Here is a 23,953-nt window from a genome sequence, read left to right on the forward strand (position 1 = left end):
TTTAAGTGATGGTGGCTGAAGAGCCTAGTAAGGATTTAAAACATTTATATTCCTAGCAGACTTAGAGACTTTTTTATTACATACCATTGGAGTGCGATGTTTCACTTTGGTCTGGATAACACCATCTTTTTCGAACTGTATCATATCATTAAGTGGGTCCCATGGTCGAGTACTACATAAGTTAAAAAATATTGTTCATTTAATGACTAAAGAAAACATTCAAACATTTTTTCAAAGGTTCGATTAAATTTTTTTTAGTAATTATAAACATAGCTGTGATATTAAGATTTGTCATATATAATCTTCTGATCCTCAGCTTATTTCATAGGCTAACTACTATCATGGAGTCAAATTTATAATAAATGTAACATCAAGCTTAAATCTCATACTAATTTATATATATATGGCTTAATAAAAAACTAACAATAAACATTCTACAGATAAAGGCAACAAACTATGCTGATAATTACTTACTCTGCAAACCTGTAATGCCATTCTCCTGTGAGTGGATCGAGTTCAAACAACTTGCAAGTCCACTCTTCACTTTTTGTTTTCCGATCTCTGGCAGATTGTCTTTGAGCTTCCTCTAAAACACACTTCTCTTCAGTGGCTTCTGTTTGATCTTTTGCATTTATGGCTCGAGTCACTCGCTGCCAGAGTCTAATGTGCAAAAACAGTATAAAAAAGCAACAGAAAATCAAATCTATATTAAACAGTTTTAACTCTCCTTTAGAGAAAATTATACCCATGTGGATTTTTGTCTTTGACAAAGCTTATGGTGAGATGTTTACCAACGAGTGCAGATATAAAAAGTGGCCCTTGAGTAGAGCGACAGAGTGGAGATTAATATTTTTCTTGGCAAGAGAAATTTATTTCATGGACTTTTAAACATATGGCAATGAATAGGGCTGGCCCAAGATGACAGGAGTGTAATAAAGGCTCAAGAATCTCAATTTTTAATAAGCTCCCCAGATAATTCTTACACATACTATTTCAGAATCAATGGAATTAAAGATCTAATATTGTAATGCCATGCTTCTCAATCTTGAATGCTGTTAAAATCAGAATCTCTGGGAGTAGGTACTATTGTTTTTTTTTTTTTAATGTCTCCCAGGTTATTTTAATGTGCAGCCTGTGTTGAAACAACCAATTTAACAGAAGAGACTGAGGTAAAATCTTTTCCCCTACTAAAAATTTAGCTTTACATTAGATAAATAAAAACATGATATGTATACTCCACTACTCTGAGAAGATAGCATGTTGAGACTGAAAAATAAAGGCTTTAAAATTAGATAGACTTGGGTTGAATCCTAGATCTGCCACTCCTTGGCTGGTGAACTTAAATTACTTATCCTCAGACTTGTTCTCCTTATCCTTACAATACGTTAAATTATGTTCATGCCTCAAAAGTTATTGTATGTCTTGGCAAAGCTTTACTCTGAATCAAGAGCACTATGTAGTTACAGCTGAAACAATTTTAGTACTGATGCATACATATCCTTCCATCTTTGACAATGTCAATTTTGACTATAAATGGAAAGTGCACAAACACTTGAAGATTAGATATTAGAGAGAATGATAATGCATATGGCAGCTGTGGTGAGGACTAAACTGCATAATGTATATAAAGTACCCAGTATAGCGTCTTTTACACAGATGTCCCCTTCTCCTAACACAAAGAAATACAGTAAGAATAAAACTGGACAAGGTGTATACAATATATTTGGTTTAAAAGTATTATAGATCTAGCAAAAATTTCATGACTTTAAGAGCAGAAACTATGGCCTTAATTATTACCCAACCAATAAAAGTCTTTTTGAAGCCTGGCATTATTCATGTATTTTAGAAAAATGAAACAAAAGAAGATTTTTGTACCACATCCTTCAGGTAGACTTCTACATGACTTACCCAGGTTAGAAAACAGCTGCCAAATAAAACCCAAGAATCATTAATTAGTCCATAATTGTATTTAGACAAACTAGAAATTCTTTTTTATTTTACTAGGCCCTGGAGAACATAAGAAAAAGGAAGAACAGAAAGTTTTACCTTTCAGCTGCAAAAATGTAGCATGATTTGTATTATATTTATTTGACATTCACATAAACTAAAAAATAATCCTGTCACATCCCACAAAAACTATTTTGCTAAATTAAAATATGACTGAAGGCAGAAAAAAGTGACAACACTTTTCAGGGATTAAAAAATTATTCTATATCATCATGAAATCAGCTGAAAAATGGTACACTTACCTCTCTGATTCAAATTCTCCCTGCTCTTCAAATTTTACAGTGTGCCTTATTAATCTCCGTTGCTTAATGTCTGGTGTTGGATTCCAGAAGATCTCTGAATTATCAGTCTTCTTGTCATTAATAAAAACTTCACTGTCCTGTAGTTAAAGAAATTTAACATTAGTGTAGAGAATTATCTTTATTTAAAAGGGTGTTATATAGTTAGTACTATAATAACACCTCTTGATACTTAATCCAACAGTAAAACAGATTTTAAAAACAGATGTAACTAGTAGTTTTCTAAATGTCCCAAATCTTTTGTTATTTTTAGAAAAACACTAAGATTAAATATGCTATACTAGAATTTTTAAATTTGATCAAATACACAGGAAGTTTGTGACATTTCACACATTTTACTTAATATACAAATTTCAAACAATTATATACAAAGCCTCCCAACTATCTCTGAATTGCCAAAGTGGACCAAAAGTGTTTGCTCCAACTACAAGGAGATGCAGGTGACTATTTACACATTTAAATATATATATATATATATATATATATATATATATATATATATACATGAAAGAGCCTTTTATAGCATTAAAAATTAGAGCATTATCAGAAAAATTTCATTTAAAAAAAGATTTTTTAAAATCTTTTTTCCATATGATATTCAGACAGTTAATTTTAAAAATTACAGAGGGTATATAACCTCTAGTTGAGTTTCTAGATCTAGTTTCATTTTCTTATATTTCTTCTCATTTTCTGCTTATTATAATGCATAAAATGATATACCCAATGTTCACAGTGAGAATGCATCTAAGCATTAGCATGATATAATCCTTTGTATTCATTTAAGCTTCTCTTAACAAAATTCCATACATGTGAATTTTGGTCAACAGAGAAATAAATAAAAAGCCATTGCTCTCACATACCACTATACTGCTGTAATCAAAGCACAGCCCTGGGTTGGGATTCTCACTCCACCACTTACTTTCAGCAAATTTTTAAAACTCTCTGTGCTTCAGTGTCCACAGTAAAATGGGGACAATAACAGTACCCACCACATAGAGTTATTATATTAAATATTAAGGAAGTTAATATGAGAGCATTTAAAAACAATGCAGTACATAGTCAGTGATATATATGTGTTAGCTGGTTTTGCTAATCTTAAATTCTGGAAAGGTAAAATAATACCTACAACTAGATATTGTTGATAACAGAGCAACACCAAAATATTTCTTAAGCTGAAGTTTATGTTACATAGTGATGATTTTAACAATGGAATAAGTGAGTTTATAAAATGTGATTGTTAGTTTTTTCCATAGAATAAAATTCTTTTAAGATAACACATAAAAATACTTACCCAATGGCCTTCCAAAGTAGCTAAGACTTCTTTTCCCAGTTTAAGTTTCCCTGATATTTGATTAACACAGTCGCTACTACCTAGAAATGGCTTTTAAAAGAGAAAATGCTAAATAAACATTTTGCTTTTAACTTATATTTAGATACAATATAGAAAAAAAACAACAGAAAAAGTAACTGCATAGTAACAGTGCTGTTGAAGGCACAAATTGTGGAATACTGATTCAAATTTTAGTCAGAAATATTCAATAAAAAAACTGAATTTGTTGCTATGGAAAAAGTAGGTTTATAAAAACCCAACTACATAGAATTCAAATACACTTATTGAAAAAGATCACACTGTTAGAACTGACTCAAGTCCTGTGCTCTCACATGACTCAAGACGGTACTCTATCAATGTTGCAATATATGAAGCAAAAATAAAACTTGGTAAACCTAAAGAATTTAATTAATCTATTAAAAGAAATAGCATCTCCTCCTTCAAAATAAAACAGTAAAATAATACTCAACAAAAAATCCCTTCAAAAAATAAAATTAGAAGAAATACTGTGATTTACTATGTTGCATTACTGATGTTTCTCCTCAGTGACAAAATTTTGGTGCTCCAATCTAATCCTTAAATGTGTCATAAGTTACTTAAGATTTCTTTAGTTATGATTTTCAAATATTATCACCAAAGATTTGCTAAAATAAAAAAAAAAATCAAAGGGCATTACATATAATAATAATAATACTTAAAAGATGTTCTTATTAGAGGAAAGTTGCTGATCAGCTGGATACCAACATGGAAGCTAATAATAAATATTAAATAGTTCATAGAAATATTTTTATATGAACATAATGTACTGTCCTATACCAACCACTGATACTGTGAAAGGTCTTAAATTTCTCTTTCAATCTAAGGCAGACAGGATTTTCTAAAGTTTGTCTCAAGCATATCTACCCTTTCCTCTCCTGCCCACATCCTCTTCCTCAATGATCTTGTCATCCTCCTACTAAGAAGTGGAGTCTGTATCCCTTCCCCTTGGAGCTGGGTAGGTTTATAACTGTTCAAATAATAGAGGATGATGGAAGTGATATAATTTGACTTCCAAGGCAAGGTCATGGACAGTGATGCAGCTTTCACCTTGCTCACAAAGACACTTGCCCTTGGAATTGTGAGTTGGTAAGTAGTTAGTCTGATGCCCTGAAGCTGCCACGCTGTGAGAAAGCCAGACTACATGGAAAGGCCATGTATACAGGTATTCAGATTAGCAGTCCTAGTCTTTTATCATTGCAACCAGGCATCAGACATGTAGCTCAGTGATGAGACCTCAGATGATTCCAGGCCTCAAATATGGCCACTTGTAGCCTGCAAGCCCTCCTAACTGAGGCCCCAGACATTATGTAGCAGGGATAAGCCATCTCCAATATGTCCTGTCCAAATTCCCAACCCACAGAACCCCTAAGGATCAGAAAATGGTTGTTTTCAAGCTTGTGAGTTTTAGAGAAAATTGTTAGGCAAAAATAGTAACTAACACAACTCAGTCTTAGTGTACACTGCTTTAGCTCAAACCCTAAAAAACGTCTCTCCATTTACTTCTTAGATCTCATGCCATCCATTTTATTAAAATAAAAAATGATGGTGTTGTGTTGATTCGGATCTCCCAAGGCTACCTTTCATGAATTTTGTGTCCTTATATTTAGTCTTTAACTAGAAACCAAATTGTGTTCTTTGTTTAACATTTACAGCAAAACTCTTCTTTAATTAGGTGACACCTTCTATCATTCTCTACTAACCTTTAGTTTAAATTCAAGTATTGCACTATATCCAGTTTTTTGACATGTAATATTAACTGTTCCACCAAGCTCCAGTGTCATTGTCCCATAAAGAATTCCTAAAGAAAAAAACAATTTTGACAAAAGGTTGAAGAGAGACACTGTCTAATAACAAGCAGAGCTTTAAAATCTAATTTCCTTCTAGGATAAACTAATAGTGCAAGGGTATTCTATCCTACTCAATAACAATCTATAATATGCATATGAAGTTAGTCCTATAGAATTTACATAGATAATAGTTGATCTGCATTATTTGCAGATTCTGTATCTGCAAATTTATATACTCACTAAAATATATTAGTAATCCCCAAATCACTACCCACAGCACTTTTGCAGTCATTCATGGACATGGGCAGACTGGCGAAATTTTGAGTTGTCCGATGTGCACATGCGCAGCTGAGGTTGATATTCTGCCTTGTTGTTTCATCTCTTGGATGGTAAATAGGTGTCTTTTTTGCAGTATAATTAGTGCCATTTTCCACATTTTTGTTGGTGAGTTTATAAATGTAGTGAAGTGCTGTCTAGTGTTCCTAAGCACAGAAGGCTGTGATGTACCTTACAGAGAAAACACGTGTGTTAAAGCTTGGTTCTGACATGAGTTATAGTGCTGTTGGCTGTTAGTTCAATGTTAATGAATCAAGAGTATATAATAAGGTGTCTTTAAACAGAAACAAGGTTATATACATTGATTGGTTGATAAAAATGTGACAAGAGGCTCAACAGAAGTGTTTCTCCTAGAAGCAATGGTTCAGTATTCATGAATTCATTGCTTGTGGTGACTTTATAGAACACAACTACTGCAAATAGCAAGAACCAAGACAAACAAATAAATCCCCCTAAATAGATTCTACGGCTAAAAGCTGGGGAAATTCTGAGTTTGACAAAGATAAACAAAAATTGTGTGTGTGTGTGTGTGTGTGTATGTATCTGTTCCTGGAATAAGCTGTTGAGGCACTCTTAATATGCAAATGCACAATGTTCATTTCCCAGAGGGGAACAGACTATGCAATGCTTCTCATACTTACTTGGCTACAGAACTCTTATTTTCTAAGACAATTTGTGAGACTAGTGATTTAGGGAACACATTCTTAGAAAATACACAGGGCAGAAAACAATCATTATTTCTCATGCTCATTTACAAAGAGTTATGATCTCTTTGTCCATGCAATAAGAACAATGCTATGAAAAAATGTTACCCCATTGCTAGTTAGTTATGGTATCGGGTATCATTTTATTTATTTCCAATGATGCAAAATTTGAAAATATATGTATCAATTCAATTCACAATTTCAGATATTTTATTTCATGTCTATTTCAAGAACCACACATGACGCTCTAAGAATTATCCAGCCTTATGCCACAAGTTGGTCATTCTTGTACTTAGTACTAGGTTGATTCATGGTACAGTAGATAGGAGTCAATAGCCTACAGTTTAGTCTCTGCATTCTTATTAACTAGCTGGTTTGGCCTTGGATAAGATTATTAACCCTCCCACTTTTCTCATCTGTGAAATATGGTCATATTAAATAAGCTCTATGTTTTCATGAATCAGTTCCTAAAACAGAGCATAATTAGCAAAAATAGTTATTTTTTAAAAATGGGTTGGAAAGGAAGGTACAGATAATGACCAATCTGAGCTGATTCCCTAAGCAGTGGTCCCCAACCCTTTTGGCACCACAGATTGGTCTCCTGGAGCATGAAGGAGGAGCGGGTGACAGGAAGTGGAAGGTGGAGCTTAGGTGAGCTTCACTCCCCTTCTGTGGACGGGGTGGGTGGTGGGGAGACAGGAGGTGGAGCTCAGGTGAGCTTTGCTTGCAACCTGGCTGGGGACTCCTGCCCTACAGCACAGTAGTGCACAGTAGTGCACTCTGCAGAATCTTGACACTGCCACATCGTCAACCAACCTCTTTGCGCCTCATCTTCATTGTCCATAAAACAGAGATAATATAACCTACTTTATAAGGGCTGCTAGAATGACTGAATTTATAAATATAAAGTATGCGGACTAGTTGTTTGCCTGAACTATTGTAAATTTATTTTAACATCAGTATCTGTATCTTAAATAATGGGGGGGAAATCACAATATACTAACTTTAAAGAAATTTCTAAATGAGGATGAGAAAAAATTTTTAAAGGACTTGTTAAACTGAAAAGAAGTAAATTAAAATTTTAAAAAGGATGGTGCAAGAAGATGAAAATCACTTTCAAGGAATGTGAAATAATGAATAGTGTCATCAAATTTTAAAAACCTGCACTTAAGGCAAATGAAATTCCATTATTGTAATCAGCATGTGTTGTAAAAAGTCCACTATAGATTAATTAATTCATCACAGAAATATTCAGCAGATGACAACAATAGTATTAAATATCTGTAAAACAAGGATGCTTTGAAACAAAAAGACTGACTTCATCAATCTCAAAACATAACAAATTATTTAAAAAGAAGGTTTTAGGAATGTATCACTGAAGTATGGAAAATATTTACCTTTACAATGAGCATATGGCATTGTCATTACATAATCTTCACCTCTATTCAAGAAAGTTAATCTTGCTTCTCCATCTAATATTGCAGATAATGAGTTCCCTGTAATAAATAATGTTTGTGAAATTTCAAAATATTAATTCAACCAATTCAAAACAAATGAAATATATTTAGGACCTCAAGCAGGTATCTACAGTGGTACGTCTTAAAAATAAAGATGTCTCAATCTCAGTGTGCCCAAACATGTATTTGTTATCTTATATCTAAAACATATTTGATTCATATTTACATTCTTATAAAATGAGTACTTTTAAAAGTAGAGTTATGTGCCCTGGCCAGGTGGCTCAGTTGATTGGAGTGTCATCCTGTACACCAAAAGGCTGAGGGTTTGATTCCCAGTCACGGCACATACCTAGGTTGGGGCATGTATAGGAGGCAACAGGTAGATGTTTCTCTCTCACATTGATGTCTGTCTCCTGTCTATCTCTCTTCTTTTTTCTCTCTCCCTTCCTCTCTCTCTAAAATCAATAAACATATTCTTAAGTGAAGGTTAAAAGAGAAGTATAATTATATGCTCATTTATGTTATTTAAATGAGGCTCTTAAAAAAAATCCTAAACATTTAGGACATGCAATAAAACACTATTTCACTGTATAGCTTAATTTGCCCGTTTTTGAATAAAAACATTATTTCTTCTGTAAGTCACATTACTTAATTAAGGCCCAAGCTTTAAGTACTTTTGACGTAAAAACGTTATAGATATTTTTAAAAAGTAAAGATATGCATAACCCATGAAATTAATGATAAAATTTCAGGGTATTTTCCTTTAACTTTTCTTCCATATGTATTCCCACCCCCATTACCAGTTTTACTGCAGTATAGCAATTTATAAATAATAAGTGAGCCAATTTAATTGTGCGTTTTGATAGCCCTGGCAATTGTATAGTCATATAATTACCATGACCACAATCAAGATACAGAATTTTCCATGACCCCAGAAGATTTCCTCTTGCTCCTTGGAAGTCAGTGCTTTCCGCCAGCCCCAGGAAGCCACTGGTCTGGTTCCTGTCACTGGTTTTACCTATTCTAGAGTCTTGTAGAGATGGCACCACAAAATATATAGTTTATTGTGTTTGACTTTCTTCAATTAGCAGAATGGTTTTTAGATTCATCCATGCTTTTGTGCCAACATTTCAGGCTATTTTAACATTATTAAAAACTCTAATATATGAACATAGTGTACCTCTCCAGTTACTTATGTCTTAATTTTCTTCAGCAATGTTTTGTAGTTTTCAGTGTGCAGGTCTCACATCTTTCATGAAATCTATTCCTAAATATTTTATTTTTCAGATACTATTTTAATCAAAGTTGTTTTTAAAATTTCATTCTGCAAGTATTCATTTTGCACAATTGATTTTTGTATTTGGACCTTGTACTCTACAAACTTACTAAATTTACTTAATAGCTTTAGTAGTTTTTGATATATTCTGTTTTTTTAAGATTTAATTTATTTATTTTTAGTATTATTATTTTTATTTGTTTATTTATTTTACATTTAGAGAGGGGGGAAAGGAGAAAGAGAGGGAGAGAAACATCACTGTGTGGTTGCCTCTCACTTGCACCCCCAACTGGGGACCTGACGTGCAGCCTAGTCATGTGCCCTGACTGGGAATCGAACCAGCGACACTTGGCTCGCAGGCCAACGCTCAATCCACTGAGCCACAGCAGCCAGGGCTGATATATTCTTAAGAATTTTCTATATATAGTATATGGCTTACTGGCTGGTTTGGCTCAGTGGATTGAGCGTCGGCCTGCGAGCTAAGTGTCGCTGGTTCGATCTTCCAGTCAGGGCACATCAGAGAAGGAAAACTCTGACTCCAAAAAACCTCCGCTGCCTTGCGGCATACCTCTTCAGGGGAAAGGCTAAGGGAGTAAACCCCGACAGAAAATCCGGAGCCGGAGTCCCTAAGGCGGTTTGACGTTGTAGTCAACACCGGCAACTCCTGCGGCGCACCTGAAGCCAAGCTGTATTGACTCCGTCTTTCCCTTGGACCCTTCAGCTGCGAAGAGAGGGGGGGTCTGCTGCATGGGCAACAGCAGACCCTCCATATCACCCTGCCCAGGCTCTGTAGCTTCAGCTTCACTGGAGAGGACACTCCAGCGTCATCGCAAGATGTCGATTCAACATGGGAGGAGACAGATACCGTGTCACTCCCGAGTCGGACTGCACAACCATTCTCGGCGGTGCAGATAGACTCTTAAGAAGCTACACCATCGTCTCTCGAGATGGACGGCTGCCGACAACGACGAGTATATGGCTTAACTTCTTCCTTTCTAATCTGTATGGTTCTATTTAAATTTTATTTATTTGTTCATTTATTTTTAGAGAGGAGAAGGGGGGATGGAGAAAGAGAGGGAGAGAAACACTGATGCGAGAAAGAAACATTAATTGGTAGCCTCATATATGTGCCCCAACCGGGGACCAAACCTGCAACTCAGGTATGTGCTCTGACTGGGAATCCAACCGGCAATCTTTTGCTTTGCTGGACAACACCCAACTAACTGAGCCACACTAGTCAGGGCTAACCTGTATGCTTCTGAACTTGCCTACTGCATTTGCTAAAACCTCTAATACAATTTAATACAAAAGTAGCAAGTGTGAACACCATTACCTTCCTCCCGATCTTAGGTAAAACTCATTTAATTTCCACCTTAGGAGTATGAAGTTGGCTATATATTTTTCATAAGTACCTTTAATCTAGTCCTAATTTGTTGACAGATTTTATTGTGAATGGATACTAAACTTTGTAAAATGCTTTTCTACATCTTGTAAAATGTCAGTCTTCTTTTACTCTATTAATATGAATTACATTGATCTTCAGATGACACACCTACTTTGTATTCCTGAGATTAAACCCCACTTGATTATATCTTTTTAATATACTAATCATGATACTCATACATATCCTTTTTATATATCCTTTGAAATATTACTCTTTATAATATTGATTTGTTACTAATTTGTTAGGGATTTTTACAAGTATATTAAAGAGGTATTGATTTATAGTTTTCTTGTAATGTCTGGTTTTGGGGGATTGAATAATGCTGGCCTTATAAAATACGTTATTAAGTGTATCTTCCTTTCCTGTAAGAAGTTGGATAAATGGTATTTTCTTCCTTAAATATTTAGATGAACTCAAGGCATCTGAGCCCAGAGTATGTCTTCGAAGGAAGATTTTAAATTGCCAGTTCAATTTCTTACACTGATTTAAGACTATTATATTTTTATATTTCTTCTTGGGTCAGTTTTGGAAACTTGTGTTTTTCAAGGGATTTGCCCATATGTACCTAAGCTGTCAAATTTATTAGCATAAAATTGTCCATAATATTTCCTTATGACCATTTCTGGGTCTATAGGATCAATAGTGATTCTGCTCATTTATTTGTGATCTGTATTCTCTTTTTCCATCAGTCAAAAATCACCTCTTGGATTCCTAGGATTTTCTGTATCATTTTTCCACTTTCTGCACTGAGGTATGCTCTTCATTATTTACTTTCTTCTGCTTACATTAAATTCAGTTAGCTCTTTTTCTAATTTTGTAACGTAGAACTCAGATCACTGATTTAGATCTTTCTCCTTTTCTAAGTTAAAATTATAAATTTCCCTCTAAACACACTGCTTTTACTGCATCGCATGAATTTTAATATTCTATTTTCATTACCATTTAGTTTTAAATAGTTAATAATTGTCTTGTGATTTCTTCCTTGGCCCATGAATTATTTAGGAGTGTGTTATTTAATTTTTAAATATTTAGAATTTATTATGATATCTCATCATTTATTTCTTATTCTATTTCATTGAGATTGCAGAACATACTCTGTATAATTTTCAGTCTTCTGAATTTTATGGAGTTGTTTTATGGTCAAACACACAGTCTAGACCAGTAAAAACACTACACATGTATTTGAAAATAGTGTGTATGCTGTAATCGTTGACTGTAATGTTTCAGAAATATCAGTTATGGTAAGGTGGTTGACAGAGCTCTTCATGGTCATAAGCTATTTACACTATAGTCAGAGTAGGGAGTGTGGATGAATGGAAGGTGCAATAGTGAGGGAATAATAAATATAAGGACCCTTCAGAAGAAAACGATCACCCTTTGAAAAAAAAATAATATAAAAGTAGGAAAAAACAAAACAAAACAAAACAAAACCCAAGTAAAACTAATATTAAGGGAAATAAAAGACATCTTGAAGAAAAATAAAAGCATACATCAAGTTCCTGGATCAAAAACTACTGTTAGATTTCTATACCACAGACTTATCTATGGTTTTCCACCTTATCAGGTAACCAAAGATTGTTTTCTGTTGACATATTTTATCTTTGCTATTTTACCATGATTATTTTTTCTTTCGAGTTTCAAATTCTTCAGTTAAAATTTAATTTATTGATTTTTCTCCATTTAGAATGTTAAAAGCCAAATAAAAGCATTTAAGGTTAATAGATTTTCTACTAGTGCATAGTTGTGGCCATTATTTATTTTAGATTGTCACAGTTTTTAGATTAACTTTTCTTACTATAACTATATTTCTATTCCCCCTTGTACTTAACAAAAGCTTTTATTGGTATGTTTTTGGGTGTAAGGTTAAATGTTATTACTATGTGACGCTGGACCAAGTATTCTAACTGTACTTGGATCTCTCTCTCTAGTCAATGACTAAAACAGAAAAACCAACTCCTCAGGTACCTTAAGATGAAACAAAAACCTTAGTAGGCTAAGGGCAAAGAAATACATAATGCACTAAAAGGGCTACATAGTGAGCAATCACTATGTTGTGTTTTAATAAGTGGCATTTGTGATAAATTTACACATATGGGGTATATACTTATATAAAATGAGTCATACATCTGTTTATGAATGGACAAAGGAAAACACTATAAAAGGATAGTCTATATTCAAGTAAAGATGACGCTTAAAATGACATAAAAATTCCTTACTGAAAATATCTCAAGACACTATCTAAATAAAACAGACTAAAATATATGACCTTCCAGAAAAGGCTGCCTCATAAAACAAGAGGAAACTCACCATAGAACTTGGACTTGGCCAGGATACTACCACTAAGGCAAAATCCATCCTTTCGGTTACTAACATAGAAGGCAGATATTGGTGGATGATGGGACACCTAATACAGGAAAAAACACAGAATATAATAAGTATATTATTGTGCTATTATAAAAAATTCAAATCCTAAAAGTATGCTCTATTAATAGAGAAGAAACATTTGGTAAGAATAAGATTAAATATTGATGATTATAGTAATCTGTCTCCAAGATGTTTCCCAAGGAACCTTACCTCTTGGTATTCACACCATTAGGTTGGCTCCTCTTATACTGTACCAAAGCTGGTTTATATGGAAGTGATATTACATCACTTCTGAAATTAGGTTATAATGCAGTATCCATCTTGAAGTGTCTCTATCAGAATATTAGCTCTAAGAAGCCAGCTAGTGTATTCTGAACAACCGAATGGAGAGGTCTAAATGGTGAGGAACTAAGTCCTATTGTCAAAAGCTGTGTGATGAGCTTGAAAGTAGACTCTTCCAGCCCAGTTAAGCCTTCAGAGGATTGCAAACTTGGATCACCCTTTCACTGCAACCTCATTAGAGACCCTGAGCCAGAGCCACCCAGCTAAGGAGCTCCCAGATTCCTGAAGTTTATTGTATGAGACAGTTAAGTGCTGCTTTAAGCCATTAAGTTTGGCAGTAATTTGTTATACAGAAATGGATAACTAACACAGTGGCTATTCTTCATATAAATTATGAATAGCTGTAGGAAACTAACAAAAACTTTGACAAATATGTTACTTTAAATATCTAATAATTTTAATATATATACATACAGCTTATGTTTTCTGAAATAAGACAAAGCTAAAATCAAACTCTTCTCAAGAATTATAGTGAATTAAAATATAATAATCATTTTATTACATTAATTAAAAAATTAATACAGTTAAGTGGTTTCATTCTGAGGGGCAGATTAAAATTTCTAGGGAAGGGGAGGGTTTTTCAAATGCCACATGGTCTCCTCATCCTCCTTACATTCCAGGTGGTAATTATTATAAGAATAAATTATTTTAAGATAATGTCATATCCCTCAGGTTTGTTAGGATAAGGAGAAGATTAACCCTTTGAGTGCCACCATCGCTGTGAGCGACGCTGACAAATTTTCTGAAAAGTGCCAGCGTCGCTCCCAGAGACTCTTTTATCAATGGCTATAAATGTAAATAACAATGGAATAATTTGTATTTTATGTTTTGTTCTCTTTTTTTGTACCTCAGGTAATATATTGATATAATTTTTTCTCATGTTGATCCAAATTTCGAATTACACATGGCACTCAAAGGGTTAACGATCATGAATAAAGATGTACATATATTTAAATTAATGAAAGATTAAAACTAAGAAATATTTTCTGACTGTCTACTATGTGTACAATAAAGAGATGTATTGTAGAGCAGATATACATTAAAAAAAGCTAACAATTCAATTGGGGAAATAAATATTCTATAAAAAGTTAATACAAGTGATAAAACAACAGCTTAATGAATAATCACAAAAAGTAATACAAAAACTTGAGAAAAGAGCAACTACAGGCAGCTGTAGTCACACGGACCATAAAAGATGAAGCAGTCAGGGTTTATTCAAAAGAACAGCTGAGAAGAATTATCGGGATGGGAGAATTAAATTTGAAAATACTAAGGCAAAGAAAGAAGTGTATATCAGGTTACCAAATTATGAATGGATAGGTTTGGCCAAGAAATGCATATAATTTGAGGTGAGTTAAAAAAGATATAGAGGATTTTGAATGCCACATAAATGGGTATAAATTTAATTTAGGAACTGGAGAAACGCTGAAGAATTTAGACAAGTGGGTGGGGGATCAGTTAAAAAATTATTTTTGGTCACAAGATTCTATAACTATAATAGTAATACTTTTGAGTATGGTATTTAGTAGTAACCAGTACTAAAAGGTAAAACGATTACTAAATGTTCATTAATAAAGGTTAATCAATTGTGAGTTTACTGAGTTAATATTTTCTATAAAAATATCCCAATAAATTCCAAATCAGCTTTGTTTCATGTAAAACACATTTCTAATACCTGTTCAGCAATATAAAAAGTTTTGCTGTTTGTTCTGGGATGAATCCACAAACAACGGAAAGTCTCGCCAAGTATAGGATTATAAGGTTTCTTCAGTCCCTAGTAAAAGACATACAAGCTTCAAATTACAAATATGGAAGATTCAAATAGTTAAATCAGTCAAGATGGCTTTAGCTGTATCATCTGGGAGCTATCCCAATAAAATTTCACAGTAGTGACATGAAATAAAGTTAAATAACTTCAATCATAATACAAGACTAAGTGACCAACTATTTAACAATTTTTCTAATTCAAGGTCTTGCAATGCAATTATTAATAAATCTAAAGATAACAAAAAATAAAGAACTCATATCTAAGGCAGAAAAAAGTAAAATATAAACATTACCTTTGGCTTTTTATAGAATCCTGACAAATACCATTTCACTACTTTCTTCAAACGGAAATAAGGATTTTCTTCAAGAGCAGTCCTAACAAACAAAATAGTAAACACAAACATTTTACAGAATATATCACAAATTCTCCCTCATATTAATCAAGTCAACAATTGAATATGAGATATCACTGAAAAACATTATTCATATTTAAAATAGATGGCAAAACAACCATGCACATCAGTTTATAAGAATTTTCATAATCTGGTTACTTTAGTTCCCATCTTTCTTATTCTTTGACATGCTGCTCAGGTCTACTATTCTCGCCTAGTTTTTGAAAACTCTCCAAACCAAGATTTTTTAACTGGGGTTCTGTAAAACCCCAGATGTTGCTAGGGGTTCTGTGAGAAATTGTGATTGAAAAAAAAATGGATTTTGAGATTCATGCACTGCTTGATGCCTGGCATTTGCAACAATGTGCAGTGGGGCCAACCAGCCTCCTTAACAGCTTTGTAAAAGGTCTTCAGTCACATATGTCAGAGGAGGACCATATTGACTTGATTTAGTCTATTCTCATTTCTTGATGTTAATTAGAGGAGGTCAGTGACAACTGGTGAGTGATGTAGCACATGGAGGGAGGACAATAAGCTGATGTTAGCCTCTCCGGGACAAACAACCTCTGTAAGTATAGGATTGTATGTCTTTTTAATCCCTTGTAGAAAACACAGAAGCTTCAAATCACAAATATGGAAGATTTAGAATAACTTAAACAATCAAAAAGGTTTTTAACCCATTTTGAGGCCTTCAACCTCTCTATGTACTACCAACTGATTTTCCAGAGCAAACAAACTCTATCAGTATAACAGGTAATCAAAGAATGATTTCATTTTAAAGAAAAAATATCTAGAAGTCCTGACTTAGGTGGCTCCTTGCCTTTTTGTTGATGCTATAAACATTGCTAACATTGTATACAACAGAAGTGAATTCTAGTAAGAAGTTATTTACTTATTTATTTATTTTAAAATTCTATGATTTATTATGTACCTTTCAAGTGTACCTGAAGATCCAACGTGGTTATTTCTGAAGATGAAGTGTAAGATGAAAGAGGCTACGCCTAAGCTTACTGACGGCGGTGCCAAGCTGAATGGTTGCACTTTCTGGGAGTAACAACCCTCCACATGCTCTCTTCCTATCTTGACTTAAGTACTCTTACTACAATATTTTACTTTATATTTTACATTCACATAAAACAAACAGTTCAAAATTCAAAGCAATATAAAACAGCATACATGTTTTGCCATTGTCAAATTTCTCCATAGTCTTCCTACTTATGCCCTGTAGGTTACTTCTTTTAGCTTTTAAAAAATAAACAGTTTTCTTTAAGCATAAAGAAGAAACTATGTAGTCTTTTTCTTTAAAAAAAAAAAAAAGAAGAACCAAACTGTACCTTGCTTTTTTCACACACACACATAATCATAATGCTGAAGATCCTTTCTTATCAGTTTATAGAGTTCTTCCTTAAGTATGAAAGCACTATACATTATCTAACCAGTCATCTGTGGCTGGACACTTAAGTATCTCATCTTGTACTATTGGGTTGGCCAAAAAATTCATTTAGTTTTTTCCTTAGGATGGCTCTAGTAGTGCTTAATTGTCTTTAACTTCATTTGAAACAATTCTGTTAGATTGCATTGTGACAGCTGCCACATCAATGTGCATTTAAAAAATGCCCAAATAGAATTTTTGTGCAGCCATTTTGATATCGAAGATGGAAGAAAATACACAATATTTTCAGTATGTTAAACAGCTTTGTTATTTCAAGAAAAGTAAAAATGCAACTGAAACGCAAAAAAAGAGTTGTGCAGTGTATGGAGAAGGTGCTGTGACTGATCAAATGTATCAAAAGTGGTTTGCAAAGTTTCTTGGTACTATTGACATATTGGCCAAATAATTCATGCTGTGGGGCTGTCTCATGCATTGGAAGATGTTTAGAAGCACCCCAGGCCTCTACCCAATAGAAGCCAATAGCAGGAGAGAGTCCACATACTCAAAATATCCAAATCAATAAAGTTATTTGTGAAAATGAAAAAAGTGTCTTTTATTTTATGGAAAAAAACTAAAGGGACTTTTTGGCCAACCCAATATGTCATTTGTATCTGTGGAGCTACTGATACTGCGGGATCAAAGGACTCAATGCATCTATAATGCTAGTAAATACTCCCAGATTCTCTTCAAAAGTACTGTACTAGTTTGTATCTCCCAGCAGTGTACCAGTGACTGCTGCACACAGCCTTGGCAATAAAATAGTGTGTTGCCAGGAAAGTGCAACCATTCAAATTGGGAAAAATGCACATCTCTCAAGATCTTACTGTGATTCAAAGGAACTCTACCTCATACTCTGAGAGAAATAAATTTCAAGACAGATAAAAATAAAGAACGATAGTAAGATATAAGGCACAAGTGAGGTATAAAGCCTTTGGACTTCTGGTCAATGTGATGGATGAAAAGTAGTACCTTATGTTTGAATATGCATTTTTCTTACTTTGTGTAAGGTGTGCATGTTTAAGGACTATTTCTATTTCTTCATTTTTTTACACTGGTCATTTCCTCCACTTCTTTTCCATTAGGTTGTTGATCATTTTCAATCACTTTGTATGAGCATTTCTTATTTTAAGGAGATCAGCACTTAGCCCATGATTTAATTTGCAAAGATCTCCCACAACTTATCAATGGTCTTTTGATTCAGTTTATGATTTTTGCAATGATACTAATACAACTAACAGACTAATAATGCCACTAATAAACTGAATACAGATATTGATACATAATCTAAAAATCAGGTCACAGGGCCAGAACTTAGAATTTCAGAAAACACAGTGCCTTGAAACACCACTATAGCTGGAATGGGGGCGGCAGGTGAAACTGGGAAAGGTATATACAAAGTCTCCGTCTTTTACTGGTTCTCCAAACAACTGTTGTTGGGATAGAGGTATACAGTTCCTCTTCCATCTCCTTTATGCCTGCCTTCTTCAGAATTACACCTAGGATCAGCTGGCAGGAAAATAAGCAAAGATGGAAGTGGTGCTTTATGCCAAGAGCCAGCAACTGGAGGGCATTCCAGACCACAAGCGGTATATGCCTCGCAAGCATGCCCAGAGGGTAAGCACAAACAAAAGCACAAGCCCCGCATGGGGCTGAAGTGAGGCAGAACAAAGAATGTCACCTCCCCCACCCCCCACCCCATGCTAGGTCATCGAACACTCAGGGAGCCTATGAGAGCAGTGCTGTCGGGTGAGGGGTAGAATTCCTGTCCTCCCCAAGCTTGCGATATCTCAATTCAACTGAAAACAGTATACCAAAGTATTAAATATGCTTCTTATTAAGGTCGACTATAGAAGTGGTGGAGAAGAGAGCGGTATCCCTTTAGAACCCAACTGTGGTAAGGCACAACCACTGAATATAACTCTGGAAAGTTTCTAAAATCGTGAAATTATCTTCTGTTTTAAGAAATAAGACTACTTACTCAGATAAGAAATCTGCATGATAGTAGTAATCTGAAAGTTTGTCCAGGAAAGAACGAGGTTCCAAAATAAATGTCGGCAGAACCACCCTGGAGAGGTCCATGCCAGGACGGACCTGTTTCAGCAGCGTCCAGATAAGGCTTTTGTTTTCTTCAGACACAGTTTCTGTTTGAGAAGCCTCACCTGCCTTTAGCAAGTAACAAAAATACTTAAATATCATATTTATTTCAGACACATAGATGTACAGAAAACGCAGCTAATGTTAAAAATCTGACCTCTCTATATGACCATTGCAAGCATTCTTAAAAAGTGAAAATAACTCATTAAATAATAAACAGTCTACAGCTATAAAATTTAGGTAAAAATAAAAATTGCAGGACACATCAAAGTGAATGATACACTCATAAACAAAGAATCCATTACAAAAATATTATACTCCATTATACGACTATTAATTTTCTGCACTAGTAATAACAAGAAAGTGATAAACTCATGTTTTCCTGCAATTTACTCTACCTGGCAAAGACATCTAGCAGCAACCTATTTCAAAAGCAAATCTGAGGAAAGTGTAAACTTTAATTTAGTAGAATACATTCATATTTGTATGAGTGCTATGTTTTTAGTTGTTTATAAATCCTGATATATTTCATATGTATGAAACTTTTAAAATAAAATGTCCCATAGAAATATTCTTTTGGGAAAATAACCAATAGACCAAACAATTAATATATTCAATTTCACTTGAAAATTTTCAAGAATCAGCAACCCCACATCTCTGAAAATCAGATTTTTACCTCTCCGAGTTCCTCATGGCTCTGTTCACTGTAGGTGGTCTCCTTTAGAGGCTCAATGGGCTCAGGTTCGATGTATGAGTCATCCTGCCTTTCTGAGGTGTCCGTGTCACTTTCTTCACTTTTCCCCAGCCCCTCATTGTCAGACTCATCATGCTCGTGATCATTTTCTTTATCAGATTTATCAGAATACATATCTTGGTCCTTAAAATGCTGTCGTTCAATTTCACTATCATTTAACCTTAAGAAAAAGAATTATTATAAGGAAGAATAAAGGAGGTTAAGAATATTTAATTTATAAATAAGAATAATATGAAACATGTACTGAAAATTTACTATGTGACAGGCATTGTTCATAGTGTTTTATATAGTATTACTCATTTAATCCTCAAAATAACTCTATGAGATACGTAATATTCTCACATTACAGAATAATAAATGTCACAGAGAAGTTAAGTCAAAATCTGGAGAAAGTGTTAAAAAATATGACACTGAGCTCTTTGGCTCCCCACCACTTGCGGCTAAAATTGTCCAAAAGCAAAATTTTAGACTATGTCTTGCTAGGTTTTTTTCTTAGTTTTGAAATCATCATCCCTTGAATCAACCCCACTGTTACTTCTGGTCTAAAGAAAAACTTCTAGTCAAGATCACCAGATAGATTTTCATGTGAACTCAAATGAAGTATGACTTTCTACATGTAAAGGTCTCCAAAGTTATTCAAAATAAGTCCAAAAATAAGATGAGAAAATGTAAAAGGTAAGTAATTATATGTATTTAATACTTAACTGAAAAAAAAAAAACTTAACTGATAAGCCTAATCTTGAGAAAAGGGTCCAAGGAGAATTAGATATCAAAATATTAGCCTAAGGAAGTGAACCTGTAATCTAAAACTGCTAAGTGGCTATAACCAACCCTATTTATACTAACACTAAAGTGTTTAGGGTTAATAATCTGTATAAAAAATATTTTAAAACACCTAGCTTCCAGAATCAAATTTTTCTTTTAGAAGTTTCTTATTTAGGAAAGTATCTGTGGGTTTCATTTAGCATAAAAATTTTATAGGGGTGAACACTAAAGTACTTTACAAATGAATACACAATGTCATTATACATAATTGATATTTTAGCAATGATGAGATAGTATCAGAGCAAAGAAGTCCTATTTGATTTCTATATTAGTCTATTTTTCTAAAATCTTCATTTGTTTGGATTTTAATCAGAGAATTACTAATAGAAATTCTATCCCCCCCTACCCCAGAGGAGAGCGTGAACGCAGACCCCAACTACCACAAATTACGCAGTTGAGTTTCCCACATTTGGGGAAATCGCAGGGGTCAGCACAACCAGAGAGCAATGGATAAGCCTCGCCCTGGAAAAACCGCCTTCGTGATCACGGTATCTCCCTTGCCAGATAAGTATGAGAAATTCATTTTTATATATATATTATTTTCCTTCTTTCCCTTAATGATCATATATTTTAAAAAGTAGTCTAAAATTGCTATCTTCTTCCTCCTACAATCTAGTTTTCACTTTCCTAAACCCAGTGTATCTGTTCCCTTAAAGGTCACTAATGTTGGCCCAGCTGACAAATCCCACAGCTTTATCTAATCATCATCTCCTGTGACTTCTCTGCATCACTGGACTTCGATGATGATTCTTTTCATTGAAATATTCTTAATGCCTGGGTTCCATGTATAACTATAGTTGTACTTTTTAGGCTCTCCGATCCCTCTTACTTCCTTCTACCTGTAAATATATTCATCCTCCATGGCTCCTTTTCATTTTCTCTATCTTCTCTCTCCTTTGGCAAACTATCCAATTTCTATTTGCTTTCCAAACCCAATGCATGCAGGAATAAGTTTTAGACCCATGTTTTTAAATGTTTGGCTGACATCATCTATGTCCTGGGACCTCAACATGTATTCTCAACATGTATACTATTTAATAAGTTATTATCTTCCAAACATGGTCCTTTGTTTTATTTTACCATCATCTTCCCTGTTACCCAGGCTTAAAGCTTGGTACTCTTCTTTAACTTCACCCACTGTCCTACATGCAAGCAGACTTCAAGTTCCGAAGCATCTTCAGCTCCCAGCTCATTTTCTGTTATACAGCCAAATAAACATGTTGATATGTTGATTCTATTTTTATAAAAATCTGTTATATTGACTGTCTCCCTGATTCCCTAGAAGGATGCTATGTTTTCATCCTATAAATTCTTCTGATCCTACATTACCCTAAAGCACCTCTCCTTTGGCTGTTTATGTTATTCTTTTCTTCCTAATATTTATAGCTATCTGGCATTTTACAGGCTTCAAACAACACAACATCTCTTCAGAATCACACAGCTAATAAACTGTTATACTAGATTCAAATTGGGATCATATCAGATTCATCTACCTATTCACAATGTGGTAAATTATATAGAAAAGTGTATAGTATCTTCCATGGAAAAGAGGCTCCAAAACTTTAATGAATAAACAGGTGAAGCAGATGAATTTTTAAGATCCCCAAATAAGAGCATTTAAAGATTACCTGGTATGCAAAAAACACAATGAACAGTTTACAGCTGAAGAGCTTCAAGGAAAAAAATTTCAGAAAGAGGCCCCAACAAACACCCATTACTATATAAACTGAGCTTGCATTCTCAATCTAATCCCATTCAAACTTTTGTTCTGAGGGTTAAGATAAAACTCCAGATTATAGCCCTGGCTAGTGTGGCTCAGTGGATTGTGCGCCAGCCCGCAGACCAAAAGATTGCTGGTTCGATTTCCAGTCAGGGCACATGTCTGGGTTGTGGGCCAGGTCCCCAGATGGAGGCATGAGAAAGGCAACTGATTGATATTTTGCTCCCTCTCTTTCTCCCTCCTTTCCCTTCTCTCTAAAAATATTATAAATAAAATATATATTTTTTTAAAACTCCAGATTATAATTCTGCAAAGAAAGAATGCAAAAGGTCAAGTAATACAGATTTTCAAAGAGAGTGAAGAAAAAGTCAAGCAAAATTTGAAAGAAAAAAATGTTCAGTGCAGGTTACAGGGAGGAGAGTAGCAGTCGACAACTTTGAGGGTAACCCAGTGCTGATAGTAATAAGTGGCTATAGAGCAGAAACTGAGCATTGGGACAAGGGAAGAAAAGGGGAATTTCTAATGTTCTTGCTACAAAGCAACAAAAGAGATCTGAACCTCAAGCAAACTATTGAGTTTCCCTGGAGAAATATCTTTTTAGTATTAACTATTAGCATTTAGTATTAAATGCTTCAGGGGATAAAACCACAATAAGATACAGTTCCAACTTGAAACACAATGTAACAGGAGAATTCCACAAATACCAAGAAGAATAAGTCTGCTGCTATTACAAAAAAAATTTAAAAAGTGTTAGAGAATAGCAATAGAAGAGCAGATTATATTTCATGGTTAAGAGGCATGAAAGTCTTCATATATTATATAATATTTGAGATTGCTCTTGAAGAATACATAGTTTTGTGATAAGAGAAAAGAGCAAGCAGGATTAGAAATCATTCTTAGTGAAGGGAACACAATGCATAAAGACAAGGTGACAGCATGGTTGCATTTGAGAAATAATAACAAGTAATTCACATTAGCTAGGATCAAGAAAATAACTTTCTATACCTTATCATTGTAACTAAACAAATCTTAAACTAGGCGTTAGGCCATATAATGAGAAGACAGCCAAGTTTCAATCCTAGACACACTAAAAAAATTCTAGGCCTGCCAGCTAACCTAGTGAACAACATGGTCTCTAAAATAATCACCAAATTAGAGGCAATATCTACTTACTGGAAGTTGTCACCACTGTGGAGATTGTTAGCACGTAATAAGCCATACAAAGTCACATGTGTGTTATCTGCTGAAATGGTCAGGTCATGTTCCTTTCCTTCCCTGATCATTGTACGTTTAAGAAGACTAGAACATTTCAAAGCCAACTCCAAAGCATCCATCCAGCACCTTCCTAGAACAGATTCATAAGCAGTATAATTCAAGAAACCATAAAAAATAGCATCCATCTTCATCTAGCACTGTTGGCTTTTAAGCATACTATTATTTCTTTGAGGAAAAATGCACTGAAAAAGTTATTTTGAACAAAAAGTCTTATATAAAGATTTTTAAATCCAATTTTGCAGTTTATCAAGTGATTTTACACATTATAAGTAAGTATTTAGAAACCACTGGTAAATGAATAGAATAGAG

General features: G+C 34.1%; 1 protein-coding gene and 1 non-coding gene across 7 annotated transcripts in view; both read right to left on the reverse strand.

Moving 5' to 3' along the window:
• OSBPL8 (oxysterol binding protein like 8) overlaps nucleotides 1-23,953 on the reverse strand; it is a 166,513-nt gene that overhangs the window by 17,212 nt on the left and 125,348 nt on the right. For all 6 annotated transcript variants that reach the window (XM_090273641.1, XM_090273640.1, XM_090273639.1 and 3 more), the window contains 12 exons: nucleotides 23,543-23,714; nucleotides 19,747-19,984; nucleotides 18,955-19,139; nucleotides 15,446-15,527; nucleotides 15,061-15,159; nucleotides 12,987-13,083; nucleotides 7,900-7,998; nucleotides 5,376-5,473; nucleotides 3,598-3,687; nucleotides 2,250-2,386; nucleotides 475-660; nucleotides 85-172 (listed from right to left, as the gene is read on the reverse strand). In XM_090273641.1, the coding sequence (XP_090129767.1) occupies nucleotides 85-172; nucleotides 475-660; nucleotides 2,250-2,386; nucleotides 3,598-3,687; nucleotides 5,376-5,473; nucleotides 7,900-7,998; nucleotides 12,987-13,083; nucleotides 15,061-15,159; nucleotides 15,446-15,527; nucleotides 18,955-19,139; nucleotides 19,747-19,984; nucleotides 23,543-23,714 (1,571 nt within the window). The remainder of the gene's footprint in view (nucleotides 1-84; nucleotides 173-474; nucleotides 661-2,249; nucleotides 2,387-3,597; nucleotides 3,688-5,375; nucleotides 5,474-7,899; nucleotides 7,999-12,986; nucleotides 13,084-15,060; nucleotides 15,160-15,445; nucleotides 15,528-18,954; nucleotides 19,140-19,746; nucleotides 19,985-23,542; nucleotides 23,715-23,953) is intronic.
• On the reverse strand, nucleotides 20,998-21,161 carry LOC150012207 (U1 spliceosomal RNA). Its single transcript, XR_016510941.1, has one exon. It is a non-coding gene; the product is annotated as a U1 spliceosomal RNA (small nuclear RNA).

Source organism: Furipterus horrens, unplaced genomic scaffold (genome assembly GCF_987537825.1).
Source record: "Furipterus horrens unplaced genomic scaffold, mFurHor1.1.pri manual_scaffold_4, whole genome shotgun sequence".
NCBI classification, from domain to species: Eukaryota; Metazoa; Chordata; class Mammalia; order Chiroptera; family Furipteridae; genus Furipterus; species Furipterus horrens.